The sequence below is a fragment of the Armigeres subalbatus genome, chromosome 3, assembly GCF_024139115.2.
Source record: "Armigeres subalbatus isolate Guangzhou_Male chromosome 3, GZ_Asu_2, whole genome shotgun sequence".
Lineage (NCBI taxonomy): Eukaryota > Metazoa > Arthropoda > Insecta > Diptera > Culicidae > Armigeres > Armigeres subalbatus.
This window is the reverse complement of record NC_085141.1, coordinates 164,353,331-164,374,611: the sequence shown is the minus strand read 5'-3', so window position 1 is coordinate 164,374,611 and position 21,281 is coordinate 164,353,331. Positions and strand designations below refer to the sequence as shown.

Below are 21,281 nucleotides of genomic sequence, written 5' to 3'. Positions count from 1 at the left end.
TAGGAACATTCAGAGAGTTACGCTTTGGTATAGATTTACTCTATTAGTATGATTTGTATAATGACCGTTTAGCAATGTCGGAATTGGTGCTTTGACACGTAACTTTAACAAGATGGAGGAAACTTGCTACAGTCATGATCACCTGAAAGACGATGTACATTACAGGAAGAGACATAAAAGAGGACAATGTAGCTGCACCATGAGTTTGCATCGACGGTGATCAGCCTTGTGATCAGTCTTGTCTTGAGATGTATGTACCATTCAGATACAGTTTCATATAAAAAGAATTTGATATTTCTCTAGCTCTGATGCTCTCTAAAATATCGTCTCAAATTTGATGAGTACTCGGAATGTGGCATATATAGTGATGTCGATCACTATTATTAGAGAATGTGCGTGTGATTGCATAACGGAAAAAAAGAGATAATAAATGCAGAATTTTCTTATCTGCTATATGATGCCGATAATTTTGCTTGTGTAAGGAATGAAGGCTTTTGAGGGAATGCGAAAATGCACAAAATAGTGGTGCACTGCTAGCGTGTTTTGTCGATCATAGCATGCGAGATTTAGGCTAGAAGCCCAACTTCGGACGAAGTGCGTGAGATTCTCATAAAGATGCACTAAAAACGCATCATATAGTTTGACAGATCAAACTCTGAAAGAAAGTTCGTTTCAGAAGAATTTCGGAGCTGAAACTAGGGCGGTTATTGTGTTCGTGTACTTTGTTTGGCTGCAGATCTACGGAATCAATACCAGCAACGGAATTCGGAGACGCATCTGTAGGGATTGAGACGGGTACGGTAAATGACATAAACCGAATAAAGGGTCATAATAGATGGGAAAGTGACAGATGAGAGAGTGAAATATTTCGTAGGAGGTCGTGGTGTTGAGTTGATGTGGTTCGCTCAGCAGCTGGAGATTGACGCGCCAAAATTGTAGTAGAAAATCGTACTTACTTTGCACTCCATAAGACGCTTTCACCGTATTAACCACCTTCAAAATGCGAGGGCCCTCTACGGGTTGAAGACCAGGCCAACACTAGTGAAGGACCAGCGTGCAAATTGATTCTTGGAGCATGAACAACTGTCGGAATATCTGCAAATTGAATATCTGTGGATATACAATAGTAAAGCACATGTGGAGATTGGACAAATCAAGCATCCGAAAGATATTCAATTTGCAAAAAAGAGAGCTGTGGTGGAGGTTGGTACTCGGATTCTGATGGCTCTTCCGCAAACGTGACCTTTAAGTGGTTTTGTTGTGTAGGGGTTATCACGCCTATCTAGAGAGTAGGAGGTTGAGGGTTCGAGTCCCTCCAAGACACGTGGATTCTTTTTCGCAAATTTCATATCAATTTGTCCATTTCGAAACATATGCTGTGCATATGCACAGCCAAGATATTTAACAAAAAAATGGTTTTCGTACGGCCGAGTTGCCGAATAATATGCAATTAAACTTCAAGTATTCAAACCGGAAATATCTGTGCGATGCCCCAATATAAGACAATATTCCGGAGAAAATGGTTTTCGATTTCCTTGGCCTTTGAATGGTGCCTTCGGCGAATAAATCTTTATGGTGGTATTTTCACCGAGTGTTTAATTTTATATTTAATACATTTACAATAAAAGAGAAAACCAAAAATAAGCTACAATTGCAAGAGACTAATGAAAAAACCGGAGGGAAAGGGGAATGTGTGGGGCGAGACAGCCCTGTTGTATACCAGTCTGTATTATGCAACGTACACACCAGTCAAGCAGTTTGACGATCAATAATTATCAAATAACCCTGCTCGCAGAGCAAGATTACTTTTGACAGATATCGAATCATTTTCCATCGATGTCCTATTGGAATTGCTGGGTAGCACCAGCCATTCTTATAACGGGGTGATTTTTTAATTTTCGAACTGTCACTTTTAAGTTTAAATTTCCAAATGAGACAGACCCTGAAGATACACAAACCCCCATATATTTTTTGATGGTTGGTGCTCAAGTTGGCGCTTCGGTCGTTCGTATGTGATATTGTTGGTCGAATAAATTGATTGTTCGTGCTGCTGTTGGTAAAACTTGATGGATGTTTGAATAAACGAGAGGTGGAGTCAATGTTAGTCAAACTGCTTGACCGTGTGTACGTTCCATTATATGCTGTTTATGCCGTCTTGGTGTTGGTGACGAGCAAGCAGCCAAGCATCGTTCTCCCTCAGTCAGAGTCCAACAGTGATCCGAGTAAGGCGATCCCTTCGCCGAGTGCAATAATGCGCAATGGGTGATTTCCTGGCGCAGCAGCCAGCTACACACATCTAATCTTATTATTACATACCTGATTTTTTTCAAGAAATGGACAGGTAGAAAAGGTCAAAACATTTCATTTTCAGTATTTAATTGACAAAGGTGGATACACAGTAGAATAGGGTATTAGGTGGAGCTTCAAAATATGTAGTAAATTTATCAAAGTTTAAATTTAAATTTTTATTATCATTTTACTACTCTTTTTACAGGTGAAAAGGAGATGACTGTATTGGAGCTATTGGAGCTGCAAGCACGTGCTAGAGCTATTCGTTCACAGTTGGCTCTAGAACCAGTAACAAAAATTGAATTAGACTCAGACCAGGATGGAGATAACGTGTCTGATCCAGGGAAGATAATAGAACAGCTAAATAGTGGAAATACAAAGGCGGTGGGGAATAACAACACAAAAAAATCACCCCCGAAAGAACAGTCAAAGCGAGTGCGATTGAAAAGAAACTTCCGCATTCGCCAAGTAGGTGATGAAGATTTTCCTGAAGAAGTGTCGCAAAGCTCAATCCCTGAACCACAACCAGAGCGTAAATCTAGAAGTCAATCTAAGGAAAAGGAAGAGGAGATAAAACCATTGGTTCACCAGCAAACAAAACAAGATGAGGAAACAAAAGAATCAAAAAGCAGAGATAGCTCGCCTGAAGTTATTCCTGTAATACCCAGTCCTGAAACACTTTGCATATCCTCCGATTCTGAAGACGAGAAAGCGAGAAAAGTTAAATCTTCAATTTTTGTCGATAACATTGAAGAGTTGGAAAAACAAATAAAAGAGAAACAAGCGCAATCTTCTCTTACGAAATCAGATCACAAAGATGAACCGGAGGAAGGGGAATTGACCGAAGAGGACAAATCGCCAAAACGATGCAGAAAGGACTCTGTGAAGTCAAATGCGGCAAATAATGAAAAAACTCCTATAGAATCCCCTAAGGAGATGAAAGGTTTAGATCTGGAGGAAGAACTCGATTACGAAGTGCGAGAAGTTTCGGATTCAGAACCAGACGCTAGTAATCCAGGGAATAACGATTCAACTAAAACCGAAACAGAAGGCGTTGGAAATGAGCCACGTGAAGAAAACGACAGCGGCGAAAGTGAACCCGAATGCGATAGCACAGATGATGACACTAAGAATAAATCCTCTAGCGAGGCGGATGACGATCACGATCCCGATATCGTCGAAATACATGACTCCAGTGATGAAACGTTGCTGGAACAAAAGCTGGCTGAAGACGAAACGGAAAAATCGTGGGGTTCGCGTTGGCTGGAAAGCAAACGTGTTGCAAAGGTGATGGCCGCATCGAGATTGGGTAATAAGGTACGCGACAAGCTCAAAAAGAAGAAACAAAAGGAGCAGAAACAGCAGGAGCTTGAAAAGGAAGCCTCGAAAGAGCAATCTCCAGAACCGCCGAAGGAACCAGAAATTGCACCTAACGTTGAGGTGGGGTCAGTTGAACATTACAAAGAATTGGTGGCAAATGCTGGGGCATCTGTGTCAAAGGAAAAAGATAGAGCAGATGCAGTCGCCAATAATGCTGAATAGACGGGGATCGAAGCCCTGATATGATTATGTAAGTAAAATTTACATTTATCTAACACACATGAAACAATATAATTACATCTAACATTTACAAACAATTTGAACTTGATGATCAACGTTCTGTTTACTTGCATTACTAAAGAAGAACACAAAAGAAAGCATTTTTGTGTGTAGTTTATCTATTCGGTTTAAATCAGGCCCATGCTACGAAATCATTTTTAGTAGCCAACACCAACATCAAATAACGCACGTCAAAACTGAAAAAGCTTAACACCGTAAAGCATCAAATGTCAGTTTTGATCAATATGCAAACTCGAACCGTGGACCTCTTGATCTGCAGGCCCTGACACTACCACAGAGCCCACTCTAGATCCATACCAGTGGGTCGAGCATACTGGATGACATTGCTCATAAATCATGGTCAACTTTGTTTTAGCATGAGGGGAATGGTCTTGCTTGACTACTCTATTCTAATGTTGAGTATTTCATGAAAACTGAATTATTACATACCGAAGCTTATTTTTCAGAATTAAGTGATGTATGGACGAAACTTCCGCAACACTCGAAGAAAATGAAAGGAAAACTTGAATTGGGCACATATTGAAAATTTATACTGAAATGTACGAACAAGGTAAATTCTTTTATATTAAAAATGGTAAAAGCACGTCTAGTTTTGTCTAATGTTCAAACTACAATCAGGCAACCGAGGCCCAGCTTTATTCTCTCAAGCATATTATAATAAAATATCGTTTGCTCTCAATCCAAATAATATTCTCTCTTTATAAAATCTTCTCATAGTTTCTCGAAAGGGTATTGACTATTACCCCGAACATCTCAATCCTCCGTTCTTTAGATTCGACGTTATTTATATACATAATCAAAGCTATTATATTCGAATTCACGGTCTTCTATGAATTAAACTGAATTTGAATTCATTTCGATAAATATCTTTTCGATAACTTTTTTTTTCTTATACAACTCTATATAATTCTCAATATCTTCAAATGTTGTTCACTTAATTCGATAATTTTACAAAAATAGATCACTATCACTTTTTCTTTTTTTTTCTGAAGCATATTCCAGGACTCAATGATGTTTTACTGTTGAATACATTGCTGCTGGTACTTCTGTTGACTTTAACTGGATCGGTCATCCTTCCTAATCGATCTCGAATAACTTCTCGTGGCAATTGGACTGGTTCTCGTAAATTTCTGTCGCTTTGTGCTGTAGTTTCCTTTATCGCTTGGCTCGTCTTGGAATCCTAAGAATTCTCGCTCGGAGTCTAACGATTCTCTTCGTCGTTTCTCCTGCTGTATGTGCACTTGTATAGTCGACTTAGATTGTTGCGGACTGACTATTTTCAGTTGATCCCGATGAGCGTTGCAGTTGTGCCTGCCAAAAGAGATTTCGAAAATATTAGTTGACTAGCTGTATGTACCCGGTCTTGCCCGGAATTGCCAGTTTGATTTTGCAATTGCTTTTACAATCGGAAAATGATAAAACCAATTGGTCAAAAGGTTTATTGTGTTTTAATGTTGCTACTTCATCAATCGATGAGAAGGGAAAACAATATTTTAAAGAACATCCAATGATTGAAAGAAGGCAGATTTCACTGTTGAATATAATCATTCGACCATATATTTTTTATATGTCTTTATTAGCAAGACTTGCAGCCCTAAGCTGGCTCGTCTCGGGAGCACGACCAATTTTTTTTCTTTGCATTCTAGAAAATTATATTTCCGGGGAAAAGTTGTTTTCCCCTATGTTATTTTCTGGAAAATGTCATATTCGGCGAAAAGTAATTTTTTGGAAAATGTTATTTTCGGAGAAATGTTTTCTTTTGGATTTTTTTTTTCAATTTGGGGAATTGTACATTTTTAAAATACCTCTCAAGTTCATAAGAAGGGAGAATATAAATTATACTTTACGTCCGTTATGCCTCTCCGTTTTAACGTACATTATGCCAACATACTTATAGGTAACATACACTTCCCAAACACTCCTGTTTTTCCAATGACCGTTCTACCCTACCCACCACCACTATAATCGTCTCCATAGGACAGAGAATGTGCGTTCCAAATTTAGTTTAAATCGGTTCTAAGGGTTCGAAGTTACACTGATTTTTGTTTTCTAAAGAGTATCCCTCCCTCATACCCTTTCCCTTTTACAATGACCCTCCCACCCCTTCGTTACCTTTCACTGAGGATAAAGAATATTATTTCCAAATTTGGTTCATAAGTAGTTAGCTAACATACATACATACATACATACATAGATTGGTTTTATATATATAGATAGATAGAAAGAAAAAGAAGAAAGTAGAAAGATAGAAAGAAGAAAGAATAAAGATAGAAAGAAAGAAGGAAATAGAAGAAAAAGATAGAAGAAGATAGAAGATAGATAGATGAAGGTAGCTGTTACCCGGCGCGCTTTGCAACGCATCAATGATATTAAATTAAAAAAAAATGCATCGTGTTTTGTTTGAAAACTCTTTATTTGAATCAATATAAATATCAAAATTAATCTAAAGCGTTCAGATAAACAATATTTTTAGTTTTTCCATTTGGTGCGTAAATGAATAAATTTGTCGGCGTTCCTACTCTAGAGCAAGCAACGTACAATTGTCCATGGGAGAAACATGGATTTTCTAAGTTCACACCGCAAAATATCAAGGATTGGCCCTGTGCCTTATCAATAGTCGTTGCAACTGCGACTCGTACTGGGAATTGAAGCCGCTTGAATTCAAATGGCAAATCTGTTGGAATCATTGGAATACGGGGAATGAATACATTTTCGCCCTTGGATTTACCAGTGATAATTGTCGCTTCGATAACATTTGGCATTAATTTTTTACAGAAAGTCTGGTTCCATTGCATAATTTCGGTGGATCAATGTTTCTTAATAACATAATTGGTGAACCGACTTTCAAGAACAATTGATGTGGTGGCATACCAGATGGCTCCAAAGAATTCAGAAATTCTACCGGATAATTCACTGCTTCATCGTCTTCCAAATGTACTATCGACAGATTTGTATGTTGTGACTGGGCCTGGCAGTTGATGCTGAATTTGTTCATTGATGCGGTTAACGTTTTCATTTTTGGTGCCAATATTGCTCGTTCGCAGAGCCAATTATGATTTTTGTAGTTTGTTGATACATGTGGAAACACCTTTTAATTACATCTTCCAGTGAAGGCACCACCTGGCAAAAATCAGAAGGAAGTGCAATGTAGCCGGTTTCATGATCCACAGGAAATTCTCCATTGCCAATATTCAAGAGTTGTGTTGAAAAGTTTTGCGCAGCCACATCATTCAATAAATGAACACGCATATTAGTGGATAGTGTTATTTTTGAAACATATCGCCAAAGATAAGATGATTTCAAGCAAGCATTGATTTCGTCTGCAGGTGTTGATCGTGGTATAACGGGTAAAATTTGACGGAAATCACCTGCTAGCAAGATTAGAACACCACCAAATATTCGATTATTTCCTTTATGTCCTTCAATGTACGATCAAGTGCTTCTAAGGCATTTTTATGCGCCATGGTGCATTCGTCCCATATAATGATTCTGCATTCCTTCAGAACCTTTCCCATTCCAGAATTTCTAGTGATGTTGCATGTCGCGTTTTCCATATGGGATAGATTCAATGGCAATTTGAGAGCTGAATGAGCTGTTCGTCCGCCATCCAGTAACGTTGCTGCAATTCCAGATGAAGCGATGGCTAGTGCAATATCACGTTTTTCGCGAATAGCAGCAAGTATTAAATTAATCAGAAATGTTTTGCCTGTGCCGCCAGGAGCATCAAGAAAATGAGTCCACCGCTATTGTTCGCAACATGATTCATTACAGTATCGAAAGCCAATTTTTGATCAGCTACTAATCGAGATGTTTGATTTTCGATGTATGCACGCAACTCATCAGTATCATATTGTCGTTCGCGTAAAAGTTCTCTATCAAATAAATCATTGCTATTCCTTTCGGATGCTGGTAGACCTAATTGTACCAAAGTTTTGTTATTGATCGCAATGCATTTATCTTCAAGCTTTATAAGTGCTTGATTGAATATTTCTGCGGAAAAGGCAATTCATCATTTGAATTCACTCTTCGCAGTTGATACAAAATATCTTCGCTTAGATTTTCTTTGTATTTTTCCCACAACATTTTAGGATTCGATGGACTGCACGTAGTTAGAATGATTGCAAATAAATTGCGTATTTGATACGGATGGCAAGCTTCTGAAGCTTCTGCTAGCGTTGTGTCCCAATGTTGATCATTTTCGAGTAACCCAAGTTTCTCACACGCTTCTCGATATGTCTCGCATTGCTGTTCACCAACGATTTTCAATGATGCAAACGACGTAGGTCCTCTTACTTCATGTAGTAGTATTCGCAAAAATAACATTCGTCATTTTTGGATGAACGGTATAAACGCGACCTAGAACTTCAGCAGCAAAATACCATTTTGATCAGCAACGCGAGTGCCTTGTTTTCTTCTTTGAAATTGCTTTCGCGATGCATTCCACGTGTAAAACTTCGGAACTTCTGCATATAACAATGTCTTCGCAAATGGATCACTTGAACATAATTTGAAATATGCTGTCAAGGTAGTATTTGGTGGATTGGTAGCCTGTTGTTGTGCATTTTCCTCTGTAAAATATATTCTTTGGCCGTTTTCCAAATGAACGCTAAGATGTTGAACTGATGGATATCGCTTATGAATTGAGAAACCAAAGATCCGCCAGGCAGCCTCATTACTACTAATGTAACGACCAATTTGATACTGACTGACTTCATCGAGTGCATTTGCGTTTGATAAACCGATAACAGCCATATCACCGCCTTTATTGACATATTTGCAAATATATTTAATCGATTTTACGGAATTGCAATATTCGACATTAATGTGCGCATTAAATGCTTTAGATAAAAGCGGTGAATATGGCACAATCCACCGATTATCGATATCATTCCCATTCACCGTTGCTGTGAACCCACCATCTTCTGAGGCATTCCACGGGGGCATGTCAGTCGATCCTGAGCGACCATTTCGAAAATATTTGAAACTCTGCACAGTTTTTCAATTTCATCTAAATCGTCATTTTTCGATATCAAATCTTCATATTGGTCACGACTAACTTTTCAAAAGGGTGTATGTGAAAATGGTTCAAAAATATTTAAAAAGCTGCACAGCAAAAACGGAATGTTCGATTGTTATGATTTTTTCAGCAAAGTTAGTCAGCTAAATGATGATTCTTAAGAAAATGTGCACAGTAAAAAAAATTTTTTGCCTTTAAAATATCATTTTGTCACAAAACTCAAATATCTCAAAACCCTATCTTTTTCGAACGTAATTTTTTAGGAAAACGGTCCATTATATTAGCTATCTACAATAAAAATTTGATGATGGTAAACAAATGAACAAAAAAGTTATGACATTTCAAACATTTCACAATTTTCACATTTAGTAAAAAAATTTTTTTCTGTGTGTTATTTCGAGAATTGCAGTTTGATGCAGATTTTATTGTTAAGGGACGTGATTTAAACAAGTTGTTTTCATGATATTTTGATTTAATTATTCATAGCATCTATAAGAAACTTAGACACGATCCAGTGTTGTGATCAAAAGTATTGATAGTGTCATAATTTTCATTGCACGTGACTGGCGAAAAATTCTTTTAATAGTGTTGAAACCTGTTGATAATAACGTTGATAGAAACATATCAGAAATGTTATTTTTAAAACAAAAGCTGCAAAATCAAAGATTTATATACACGTGTACGTCTATAGTTTACCTGCAAAAAATATACCTCTTAGAGAATAGACTTTATGATCGGGAGGAAACGGGTATCTTCAACAACAACAAATGCATGGTAGGTACATACCATGACAATGCTCACGAAAAAGCAAAAAAATTACTACTACTAAGGTTGTTAAAGATCTTATAGTAATTTTTTTCTTCAGTCAAGCAAATGACACCAAACTAGTCAGTAAAAACTTAAAAGTGATTTTGTTTATTGAAATATTACGAACAACATGAGTAGCCGCTTTCTCAACTGTTGTAGGCCGTTTGATGGAAAAAGTGTTCAAAAGAGTTACGAAATCTCACCGAAAGCACCATAGATAAACTGAAAGCGACTGGTTATGCTCCAATGTCCACATTGAATACAAATTTACGCATTTGCACGTCCTGCCGTCTAAACGTTGACAAAAGAGCAATCTGTATATCATCGGTTGAGCAGAGCGCAGGAAGTTGGAAAACGACAGCAACTGAGGAATTGCCAGATGTATCGACAACAACTGAGGAATTACCAGAAGTATTAAGTGCTGAGAGCCTTGCCACCGTACCATCAGCGAAATCTGTTTCAACAAATCAATCGGAAGAAGAGTGTATCCAAAAGGTCAACATCGAACGCTTTAACGAGGGCATAGCTGGGATAAAAGTGACTCCGATTAAATGGAGTAAGATGGACTACGTTTATTACCCGGAGAAAAAATACCGTGAAATAAACGAAGCTGTACGAAGAAACCTCTTCAAATTAGGACCTGATGATGTGGAAAATACAGACTACGATGAGGTAATTATAAATATGAAGGAAAGGTTCTCGAATGCAGCCACGAAGTTCGTGGTCTGTTCAGGATGCCATTGATGAGTTCAAAACCAATAGAAATACAGTAAAAGAGGCAAAACAATTGAAGAATAACTGTCTTTCAACCAAAAATACTAGGTCTAGTACTGCATTAACAGATGAGACAAAAGAAATAGTAGTTCAATATTTTGAAGATGATGAAGTAAGTCGAGCTATGCCTGGTCAAAAAGATTATGTATCAGTAAAAAGATGGAAAGCGTCAAGCAATCCAAAAACGATTAATGATGACGATTTTGAAAGAAGCGTACACACGCTTCAAGGAAATTCACGATAATATTAAAGTAGGTTTTCCTCATTTGCAAGCCTTCGGCCAAGGCAATGTAAGCTTCTTTCCAATTCAGGAACACATAATGTGTGTGTGCACAACCCATGAGAATATTAATCTTATTTTACATAGTTTGAAAAGAATCAATTTAACAAAGGATATTAAAATGTTAACTGGTAGTCTTTTGTGTGAAAATACAACATCAAATTGCTATCTACGATCTTGTTCGGATTGTCCAGATTCTTCATCATTGGAAAATACTTTATTCGCTGAGTTTGAAGAAAAATATATTGATCAGTTATCATTTGAGCAATGGGTGACCACGGATAGGTGTGACATAGAAACTATTGTAAAACCTGTAGATGAGTTTGTGTCATATTTTTGCTTGAAATTAGAAAGTTTAATCCCTCACGATTTCATTAAAACAGAACAATCCAGCTTTTTTAAAAATACGAAAAATACATTACAAAATGGTGAATTTTTAGTCATTTGTGATTTTCTGAAAATTACAGCTTTGTATTGCAAGATGAAGTGCAGTCCCATCACTGGAACGTACAACAAGCTACAATTCATCCATTCGTTATTTATTTTAATGGAAGTACGCAAATTGAACACTTAAGTTTTATTATAATTTCCGAAGATTTAAGACACGATTCAGTATCCGTAAACTTGTTCATTGAAAAAATGATTAACTTTTTACGCGTTGATAAGCATAAAGAAGTCAAAAAGATATATTTCATGTCTGATGGAGCAGCGTCGCAGTACAAAAATCGTAAGAATTTTTCGAGCCTATGTCAATTTAAATCAATGTACGGAATTGATGCAGAATGGCATTGTTTTGCTACCTCACATGGCAAAGGTCATTGTGATGCTATTGGAGGAACAATAAAGCGCCTGGCCACAGGAGCCAGTTTAGCCAAGGAACGTGAGCCGCCAATTAAACTTGCGAAAGAACTTTTGATTGGGCAAATCGTAGAAAAGAAAAAGATTTAACCAAATTATCATTTTGTTTTACTACTACTGAAGAGTACGAAATAAAGGCTTCAGAGCTCAGCGAGCAATTTAATAACGCGAAAACGATCCAAGGAACCCAAAAATTTCACTGTTTCATTCCATTGTCGGAAAATAAAATTAAAGCAAAACTATACTCAAACTGTGCTGATAATAATTCAAAAGTGTTCGATTATTTAAAAAATTTGAATAAAAATAAATAAAAAATAAGTATTAATAAACTGTTTTCATGATATCATAACCCATACCAAAATTCAAACCCAAAACTCTTAGAGTTTCTATAACAACATTGTGTAACTGCCACATTTAATTTAATACTTAGGATAATATTAATTCATTTTTATTTATTTATACATATAATATTTATACATATAATATACATAATATCGATGAATACATAAATATGGAATATCATACAAACAACTTGTTTAACTCACGCAAGGCCCTTAACAATAAAATCAGCATCAAACTGCGATTCTTGAAAAAAAATACACGGAAATTTTTTTTGTTTACTATATGTGAAAATTGTGAAATGTTTGAAATGTCATAACTTTTTTGTTTATTAGTTTACCATCACCAAATTTTTATGGTAGATAGCTAATATAATGGACCGTTTTCCTAAAAAAATTACGTTCGAAAAAGATAGGGTTTTGAGATATTTGAGTTTTGTGACAAAATGATATTTTTAAAGGCAAAAAAATTTTTTTTTTACTGTGCGCATTTTCTTAAGAATCACCATTTAGTTGTCTTTAAATATTTTTGAACCATTTTCACATACACCCTTTTGAAAAGTTAGTCGTGACTCAATATGAAGATTTGATATCGAAAAATGACGATTTAGATGAAATTGAAAAACTGTGCAAAGTTTCAACTCAATAGAAAATCATGAATTAAAAATTTTCTTAAATTTTGATGCTGTTGCTTGGAATCGCTCTTCTGGCTTTCGTCGTTTGTATGTTGGATAGCCATCATTTCCGGTTTGAGTTTCTCGTATAAATTCACGTGGGTATCTTTTCGAACATTTGCCGTCTTGCATGCATGGTGAATTTCTGTTGAATGATCCACATGGCCCATGAACCATATGTTTTTTGATAATTTCAAAGAGTCCGGGGTCATTTTCTGGAGCAGGCAACTCAGCTGAAATAATATCGTCAATCTGATTCGGAAGGATTTTGTTCTCAACCAAACTAACAAATGTGCATGTGGTAGTCCTCGCTTTTGCCATTCGATTGAGTACATCCAACATTGCACATCTCCATAAATGTGGCTCTTCGTTATCAAACCTATGAGTTTGGCAAGCTTTTCTCTAAATACTCTCGCTATGGGGCCGTACACTAATTACGTAAGCATTTTTTCTGGGTTTTTCAACCCCCCCTCCCCCCATGTAAGAATTTTCCCATATTAATTATTTTTTATTTATATGGAGCGTAAGAAAATGGCAGACCCCCCCTCCCCCCATAAGTGCTTACGTAATTAGTGTACGGCCCCTATGACATCATGACGATCGTTTTTCGTTTGACCATCTAAAAGGAGCTCTTGAATTTCATTCCATGACGAATTACAGGTAAACGTAATAAATAAATCTGGACGACCATAATTTCGAACATATGTCATCGCATCTTGCGCATATTCTTGCATATGTCTTGGACTTCCAGTGAATGTGGCAGGAAGTATGACCATTTTTCCAATGTCATTTACGTTTCCGTCGTTTGCAATTGCATCATGCAAATGAATGTAATTGTCAACACGAAGTTTTTTGATTCAAACGAATAAATAGAAGGCGTTCCGTTTCAATTTTGGCATACATATCAACAATAAACTGATGGAAAAGCTGCCGATATTTCAAAATGTGGTTCGTTGAATTGGCCCGAATCATTAAACGATGAGCATAATAGTCCATGGCTGACACTTTTTATTTGTTTGCTCACCTGGTAAAATCCAACAAAAATATAAATTAAGTTGAGCCCAATTCGATGTTGATATCTTTTTTTATGTAATGCCTTGCGCTTATTATGTTAATCGTTGTTATAGATTTTGCAACCTCCTTTCCTCCACATTGGGTTTTCCCCATTTTCAAATTTTGTTTATTTTTGTATAAGGCCGTTACAAATATTTAATTAAAATTATGTCCTACTGCTCTCTGAATGGTCAAGGGGGGGGGGCTAGATAATAAAAAATAAATATTAAAATTGAAAATAATCAAAAAACTCATCGAATTTGTTAAAGAATGTTTCGAAAGTCCTTAAATTCCTCCAATTTTTTTTTTGCCCCGTCAAAATATTATTTTTGGCCTAACAAATCCGAGGGGGAGAAATAATTTGTTTTAAATATTTGTATCGACCTAATGTGCGAAAAATATGTTCAAAAACTTGTTCACATATTGCGTATCGCAAAAAACTGATATTTTACCCTCGTAGGTAATTATTTGAAATGATCACTAAATTCAAATATTTTCTCACAAAAAATTTCTCTCCCTACTTTTAAAAGAAAATGGGTGAATTTTTCACAGTGGGAATAATATCAATAATAAAAGAGTACCTATTAATAGGCAAATTCTTTTAACCGTGTAAGGTTTCAAAGCATATTAAAACATAAAAAATACTTTGACCTCCCCTTAACTATTTTTCATTTGAAGCCTTCCAATATCCATGCAAGAATCATCAAGTTTACATTTGTTACCTCCATTGAAGCGTGGCGTAATTTATAGGCGGTAGCCAAATAGTGCATTACTCTTTACTCACCAGTTGATGGATTTATTTGCATAATATTGAAGTGATAGCCGTCCTCTCCTTTCCAAAATATCAAAGGATATTGGAGTGCGTCGTAAAGTCGGTGGGTTTCGCAAACACGCTGTAAGGTATCGTTCCGTCGTCGAATTACAATATCTCGACGATCATGCTGTTGGTCAACCAAAACAACTGCCATTTCGCTAACAACTGGAGCATTGAAACGTCGCTGATGCTCCCCAGCCGGTGTTCGATCCGCTTTAATTACGACTTTGGCTTCATCCGTTGGCATTTGCTCTAATGCCGTTTTGAACAGTTTGACTAATTCATTATGTTGATGCAGTAAATTTTGCAGGTCTTGAATAACTGGACGTTTGGTACCAGGTACAATTCTATTGCGTTGATCGACTTCGATATTTTCATTGTCCATAAAATAAATTTGCAAAAATTTTGGACTGCTGTCTTGAATTGGCAAAAGGGATCCGATTTGATGATATATTTGCCCTTGAATTTTGAACGTGGGCATAAATCCGCCATGAGAAATCTGTTTTGCGCCAAACGAAGTCATTTGAAAACACGAATTATATTTACGGATATTTTGTAGAAAATCCTTCGACGCTGATGTCCTCCCAGAAATATACGATCGAAGTGGCTCCGGTGGCTCTTCAATTAACGGCACACGAACTTTTCCATTGGCACAGCACATTCCAGGTGGTTCAGTACTGAACTTAAGAGCATGACAATAAGTGCACTCCTTATCCATTTGACCAACCAAGACATCTGGATGGGTAGCATAATTGCAAGTGTTGTCATAATTAAATGCCGCTAAATTCCAAACGAAGTGCATTCTTTGGTTGGATACTGCATTTCGTAAGCGCATGGAGTCCAGTCGAACTATACGCTGCGCACTTGTTTCACTTGCTCGTGAATCTGCATTTCGCTGTCGCATGGTTTGCAAACGCACGCTACGTCGTTCAATTGATTCATTCGCTCTTGCAGTAGAGTTTCGCAATCGATTTGCTTCCAGTCGGGCATCGCGCTCTTGACTTGTTTCTAAAGATCGTGCTTCCCTCATTCTTTTGCTGCGGTGCTACGAAATGAGCTTCGACTTCTACGGGGCATTTTGTATACACCTTGTACTATGTGTTCAGAATACGGTATTATTACATTAGAATTGCATCGGTATAGATCATTGTACCACTTACTTTTTGAGCAGCAATTCAAAAACCAAAAGATGATTATGCTTTCGAAAAGACAACAGAACAGATCGATTTTTTCTTATAAACTCGTGCCACATTACTGTCACACGAACGACGACTTTACGATGCGTTTATAGATACAAATACAGTACACACATTTCCAAGTACTTAGGTGTATGTGGTACCATATTTGCAGAAAATTACTAAGTTGTATTGGAACTCGTTAAAAATAGGCTAAATGTGAAGAGCTCATACTAAACGTTAGCTTCGAAGGAAGAAAAGAACGACAAATAAAATGAGATGTGAGCTGAACCTGGACAAAAATATCTATCGCTTTATTTTTATGAACATGGTTTGTAGCCAGTAAGACACATTTTATCAGAACATAAATATTATTCACATGATAACATTATTTTTAAGCAAATCAATTTGATTTGCTGTATGATTGCAAAATAAAATAAAAATATCGATGGATAAAAATCGATGTACTTGATTTTTGCCAAGTTCTTCCCTCTAGTAACAATGCCCGTGACAGTAAACTCTCATCTATTGGTCTACAAAAATATATTGGTAACTGGATCCAGCATTTTCAGCTGTTTTGTCCGGTTTTTCTTTTATATCAAACTCATGGCCCAGCCGTTTTAATTGATATTGCGTTACTTAAATTTCGAACAATTCTCCCTCTCACTTATATTTGTCAACCCTCCCCCTCTTTCCATGATAATTTGTTTAAGAATATGTGTTTAAAATTTGCACTGAATTATTCAGTTGCTGAACAAAACATATCTTTTCAAGTTCCCACCCTTTCATCCTCTCTACAATCGTCTCTCTATGAATAAATAACATATGTTGCAAATTTGGTTGAATAAGGTCAATGGATTCAAAAGTTACACTTAGTAATCTAAACATCAAACCCTCCCTCACACCCTCCCCTTTTACAATAACCTACTCACCTGCACTAAAAAGTCTCTATAGGACAAAGAATATGTGTTCCAAATTTGGTGGAAATCGATCAAGGGTTCAGAAGTTACACTAAATTGATCGTTATCTAAACACCAACACCTCCCACCACACCTCCCCTTTTCCAATAACTCCCCTATCCTCACTATAATTGTATCCTTAGGACAAAGAGTATGTGTTCCAAATTTTGTTTAAATCGGTCCTGGGAGGTGGAAGTTATACTGGTTTTTTCGACTCAAACAGTATCCCTCCTCCCACACCCACCCCCCTTTTCCAATGACCCTCCCACTCCCTTTGTTATCTTTCTCTGAGGATATAGAATGCGGCTTCCAAATTTGGTTGGAAGCGGTCAAGTGGTTCAGAAGGAGTTAGCGAACATACATACATAGATTGGTTTTTATATATATAGAAGATACTCTTTTGACGTATTTTGCCTCAACCTATTTCTCAATAACTCGCTTATCATTGTTTTTATACCAGATTTGTTCCCCCACTGATAAATTGAGAAATGGATCATGAGAGGGCGCACCATCAAAATTGCTATCGATTGTTTTCTTCTTGATTGGATTTGGGAATGGAAACCTATCCAAATCCAAACAATATTTATATCCTCGTCTAGGATGTAAAAGGTCGACTAGACTTTTTGGTTTGAAATTAAACAATTTTTCCGATGGAACTCTTTCATCAAAAGCGGAGCAAGTATTTCTATAGTTAGCTAAAAAATAAGTAATTCTATCATCATCTTCAAGAGATTTCGTCAAAGGATCTAAAAGAAATTTTTTTAATACATCTTTCACTAGTCTTACCATGCGCTCGGCCTGCCCATTGCTACTAGGGTTATAAGGGGGGCTTTTTAAAACTTGTATGCCTTGCTGTTGCATAAAAGTAATAAAATGACTAGAATTGAAGGGTGGTTCACCATCGGTTACAAGAACGTCAGGGAGTCCGAATCTTGCAAAAATAGCGGTAATTTCTTTATAACTTTGTTTGCATCTGTCCCATATCTCATAATTTCTACTTCCAGCCACTTTGTGTAACTATCTACCACTAAAAGATATGTCTTCGATTCGAGGAAGAAAAAATCAGCATGAATGCGACTAAAGGGACGATCTGTTGGAATCCATGATGAGTTGCAAACCGGTTTGGGGACCACCGACATTTTTATACATGGTTCGCAATATTTTACATACTGTTCAATGTCCTTGTTTAAATCAAACCAAAATACCGACTGGCGAGCTGTTTGTTTCATTCGAACAATACCGTTGTGGTTGGAATGAAGTAATTTTAAAATATCATTCCTTAGAGATAATGGTACAAATACTCTATCCTGGTATAAAATACAACCTTCTACTATCTCTAGGTCATACCGAAGGGAATATATTTTTTGCCAAATCTTTTCAACTCTCTTAGGCCAACCTTTATTTATATAATCTGCAATTTTTGAAAGAAATAGATCTGTTTTACTTTCTTTAGCTATTCGGGAGTAGTCTAACGGAAAAGCATTGAAAAAGTTTATACTTTTAATGCTGCCATTATCTAGATCTTTGATCCAATGGAAACCGTGAGCAGAAGTCCGCATTGCCCATCATAGACGAAGGTCGATAACATATTTCGAATCCATAAATAGACATCTCCATCACATATCTCTGTAGCATTGTCACACATAATGGTTGTTTTCCGTCTTTACCAAAAATTCCCAAAAGAGGCTTGTGATCTGTATAGATTGTAAACTTCTGACCGAATAAAAATTTGTGGAATATTTTTACTGTACATACCAACGCTAATGCTTCCAAATGTAATATAGGGTATGTTTTCTGGGCCGAATTTAATGAAAATGATGCAAAACTAATTGGTTTCTCTTTGCCATCTACCATATGAGCTATCACTCCTCCAAGCCCATAGCCGCAAGCATCCGATACTACTATAATCGGTTTGGCTGGATCATAAAATTCTAGAAAATTTGCATTTAATAAAGCATTCTTGCTTTCCTCAAAAGTTTGTTGACATTCTGAAGTCCAAATAAATGTCATGTTTTTACGTAATACAGCATACAAGCAACCCAATTTTGCCGATAAATGCGGGACAAATTTTCCATAAAAATTAATCAAACCAAGAAATGCTTTGAGTTCAGTAATATCAGTTGGAACTTTGGCCTTTTCGATCGTCAATAATTTCTCTGGTGATGGAAGAAGTCCATGCTCTGTTACCAAATGTCCAAGATAAGTAAGGGAATTGACAAAAAACTTGCATTTCTTATAGTTTATTTTTTAATTTGCGTTTTGTAATCTTCCAAGTACTAGATGTAAATTAAATAAACACTCCTGAATAGTCTCCCCTGCAATCAATACATCATCCAAATAGCAACGAACGTGTTTTAAACCTATTAAAATTTGGTCCATGACTCTTTAAAAGATGGCGGCACTGGCGGTTGTAAGTGTACAGCCCCTTAATTGTATTTATTACAACAAATTTCTTTTATCGTTCTGAGAGTTTGAGTTGAGTGTACGCCCCCGCCAAATCAAGGCAACAAAACCATTTGCAACCAGCTAAAGACGCAAATATGTCCTGCGCTAGGGGTAAAGGATATGTGTTGGGAATAATTTGCTTATTTATAGAAACTTTACAATCTATCACCATTCTTATATCATTATCTTTTTTTTGCACAATTACAACTGGGGAAGCCCACTCACTAACCTGTATTGGTGAAATAACGTTCTGTTTTTCAAGCGAATCCAGATGCTCAATGACCCTTTCTCTCAATTTAAACGGCACTTCGTAAGCCTTTCTGAATATGGGTCTATCATCTCCAAGCACAAGATCCGCTTCAAATCCTGTTATTGGAAATGAAAAATCACCGTCAAACAGTTTATGAAATCGAGATTTTATATTTGATTCAATTTTACCCATGTCGAGGGATTGCTCCGAATTTCCATCTGTATCATTAGACAAAGTATTGATTCCAATTGGATTTCCAAACGATTTTCTCCAGCAAGGATAAAAAATGTCTAACCAGTTCCTTCCAAGCAATGGAACGAAATGCCTTGAGCAATCTAGTATTACTAGTTCCGCTTGATGCTGTATATTATTGGCTACTACTTTTACGATTATTTTATCAAAAATTGTAAGCTGTTGACCATCAACCACAACCAAACGACTACTACATTTTGAGACTGCAATATGTTTGAATAATGTTCTATATGTTTTTAAATTAATAACTGAAACCGCTGCACCGCAATCTTCTTCCATATTCAATGCAATTTTTTCAACAAACACGTTTACCAGTTTGGCTTGCTGAAATGATTGCCTGCTATCATCATGCAAGGGTAGTCCTTATCATCGTCATCCGAATCCCTTATCTGTAGCCGTTTAAAATCGTAGCTATTGATTTCAATCGGCTTTTCTTCAACAAAGTTCACAGTTTTACTATTTTTCAATTTATAACAATTGCGTTTTATGTGACCTTTCAGTTTGCAGAAATTACAAATTACATTTTGATGCGGATTATGTCCGTGATAACCACGACGATCTGAATAACTAGTACCCGGCTGCTCTTCGTAACGGTTGCGATTACGTTTAAAATAGGCGTAACGATTATAAATATATTGTGCTCGCTCATGGTCTCTACTCGAGCTCCTACTCCTACTGCGAAAACGCCCGCTATATCCTATTGAACTTTGTCTACCGTCTCTTTCCAAGTCCATCTCATTCCATCGAGACTGATTCCCTAATCTGTATTTCACCGAATTGATTTCTCTGGGTTCTTCATGACGCTCTATTAACTCTTTTGCACGGCACTTAGCCAATTCAGTACGGATCACCATTTGCTCGACCTCTTCTAAACTCATGTCATCCTTCATCAATAATTTATGCTTTAATTCCTGATCCCTAAGACCAAACACTATTTTATCTTTAATGGCTTCCTCTTTATGTGCGCCAAAACCGCAATGACTAGCCAACAATTTCAGTGCTAAGACATAATTTTCGGCAGGCTCATCTACACCCTGCATACGTGCATGAAACTTATGCCGATGCATCATGTTAGGTTGCACTTTGTCTAATCTTTCCTTCAATTTGGTGACCATATCAGTGTAAACAATATCTGCTATATCGACTCCAGGGTAAATGAGTTCTATCTCGTCAAATATAACAGAGCCACTAAGTGCAATAAAAAGATTTTTCTTGTTGGCTTCTGAAATATTGTTTAGTTGGTATATTATGTTCATTCTTTTGATATAACTGGCGAAGCTTGAACCACACACATAATGGTCTACACTTCCAATCAAAGCCGACATGCTGATGAAAAAATGTACTAAGCAAAAGTGAGTAATCAAAATTACACCAGTGTGATATGACTTACTTGGTTCACTGTAGCTTACTCTGTTAGGATGAAAAACTCTCTTGCTGTCGCCCACTGCAATGTTTTTTTCCTTTGATCAATTCACCACTGGTCGTCCTCGCTGAATTTGTCTCAACGGCTGGCGATAGTTGACTTCACTGGTATTCTCCTCTCCAACGTACGTCTCACTGATGATCACTCTCTATCTCTCTTTCTCACGAAACTGCTCGCTCTGCCCGTTTTGCTGGTACGCTCTTACATCCGATTTATTCTAACAAGACTCTCCCTTTACATCTGCTCAATTATT

General features: G+C 36.8%; 1 protein-coding gene across 4 annotated transcripts in view; it reads left to right on the top strand.

Moving 5' to 3' along the window:
* LOC134219595 (DNA ligase 1) overlaps positions 1–21,281 on the top strand; it is a 153,556-nt gene that overhangs the window by 69,558 nt on the left and 62,717 nt on the right. For 3 of the 4 annotated variants that reach the window (XM_062698383.1, XM_062698381.1, XM_062698382.1), the window contains exon 4: positions 2,495–3,859. In XM_062698383.1, coding sequence (XP_062554367.1) covers positions 2,495–3,831 — 1,337 coding nt within the window. In that variant the 3' untranslated portion in view covers positions 3,832–3,859. Of the gene's footprint in view, positions 1–2,494; positions 3,945–21,281 lie in introns of those variants that run through there. The other variant, XM_062698384.1, reaches the window with a different exon arrangement.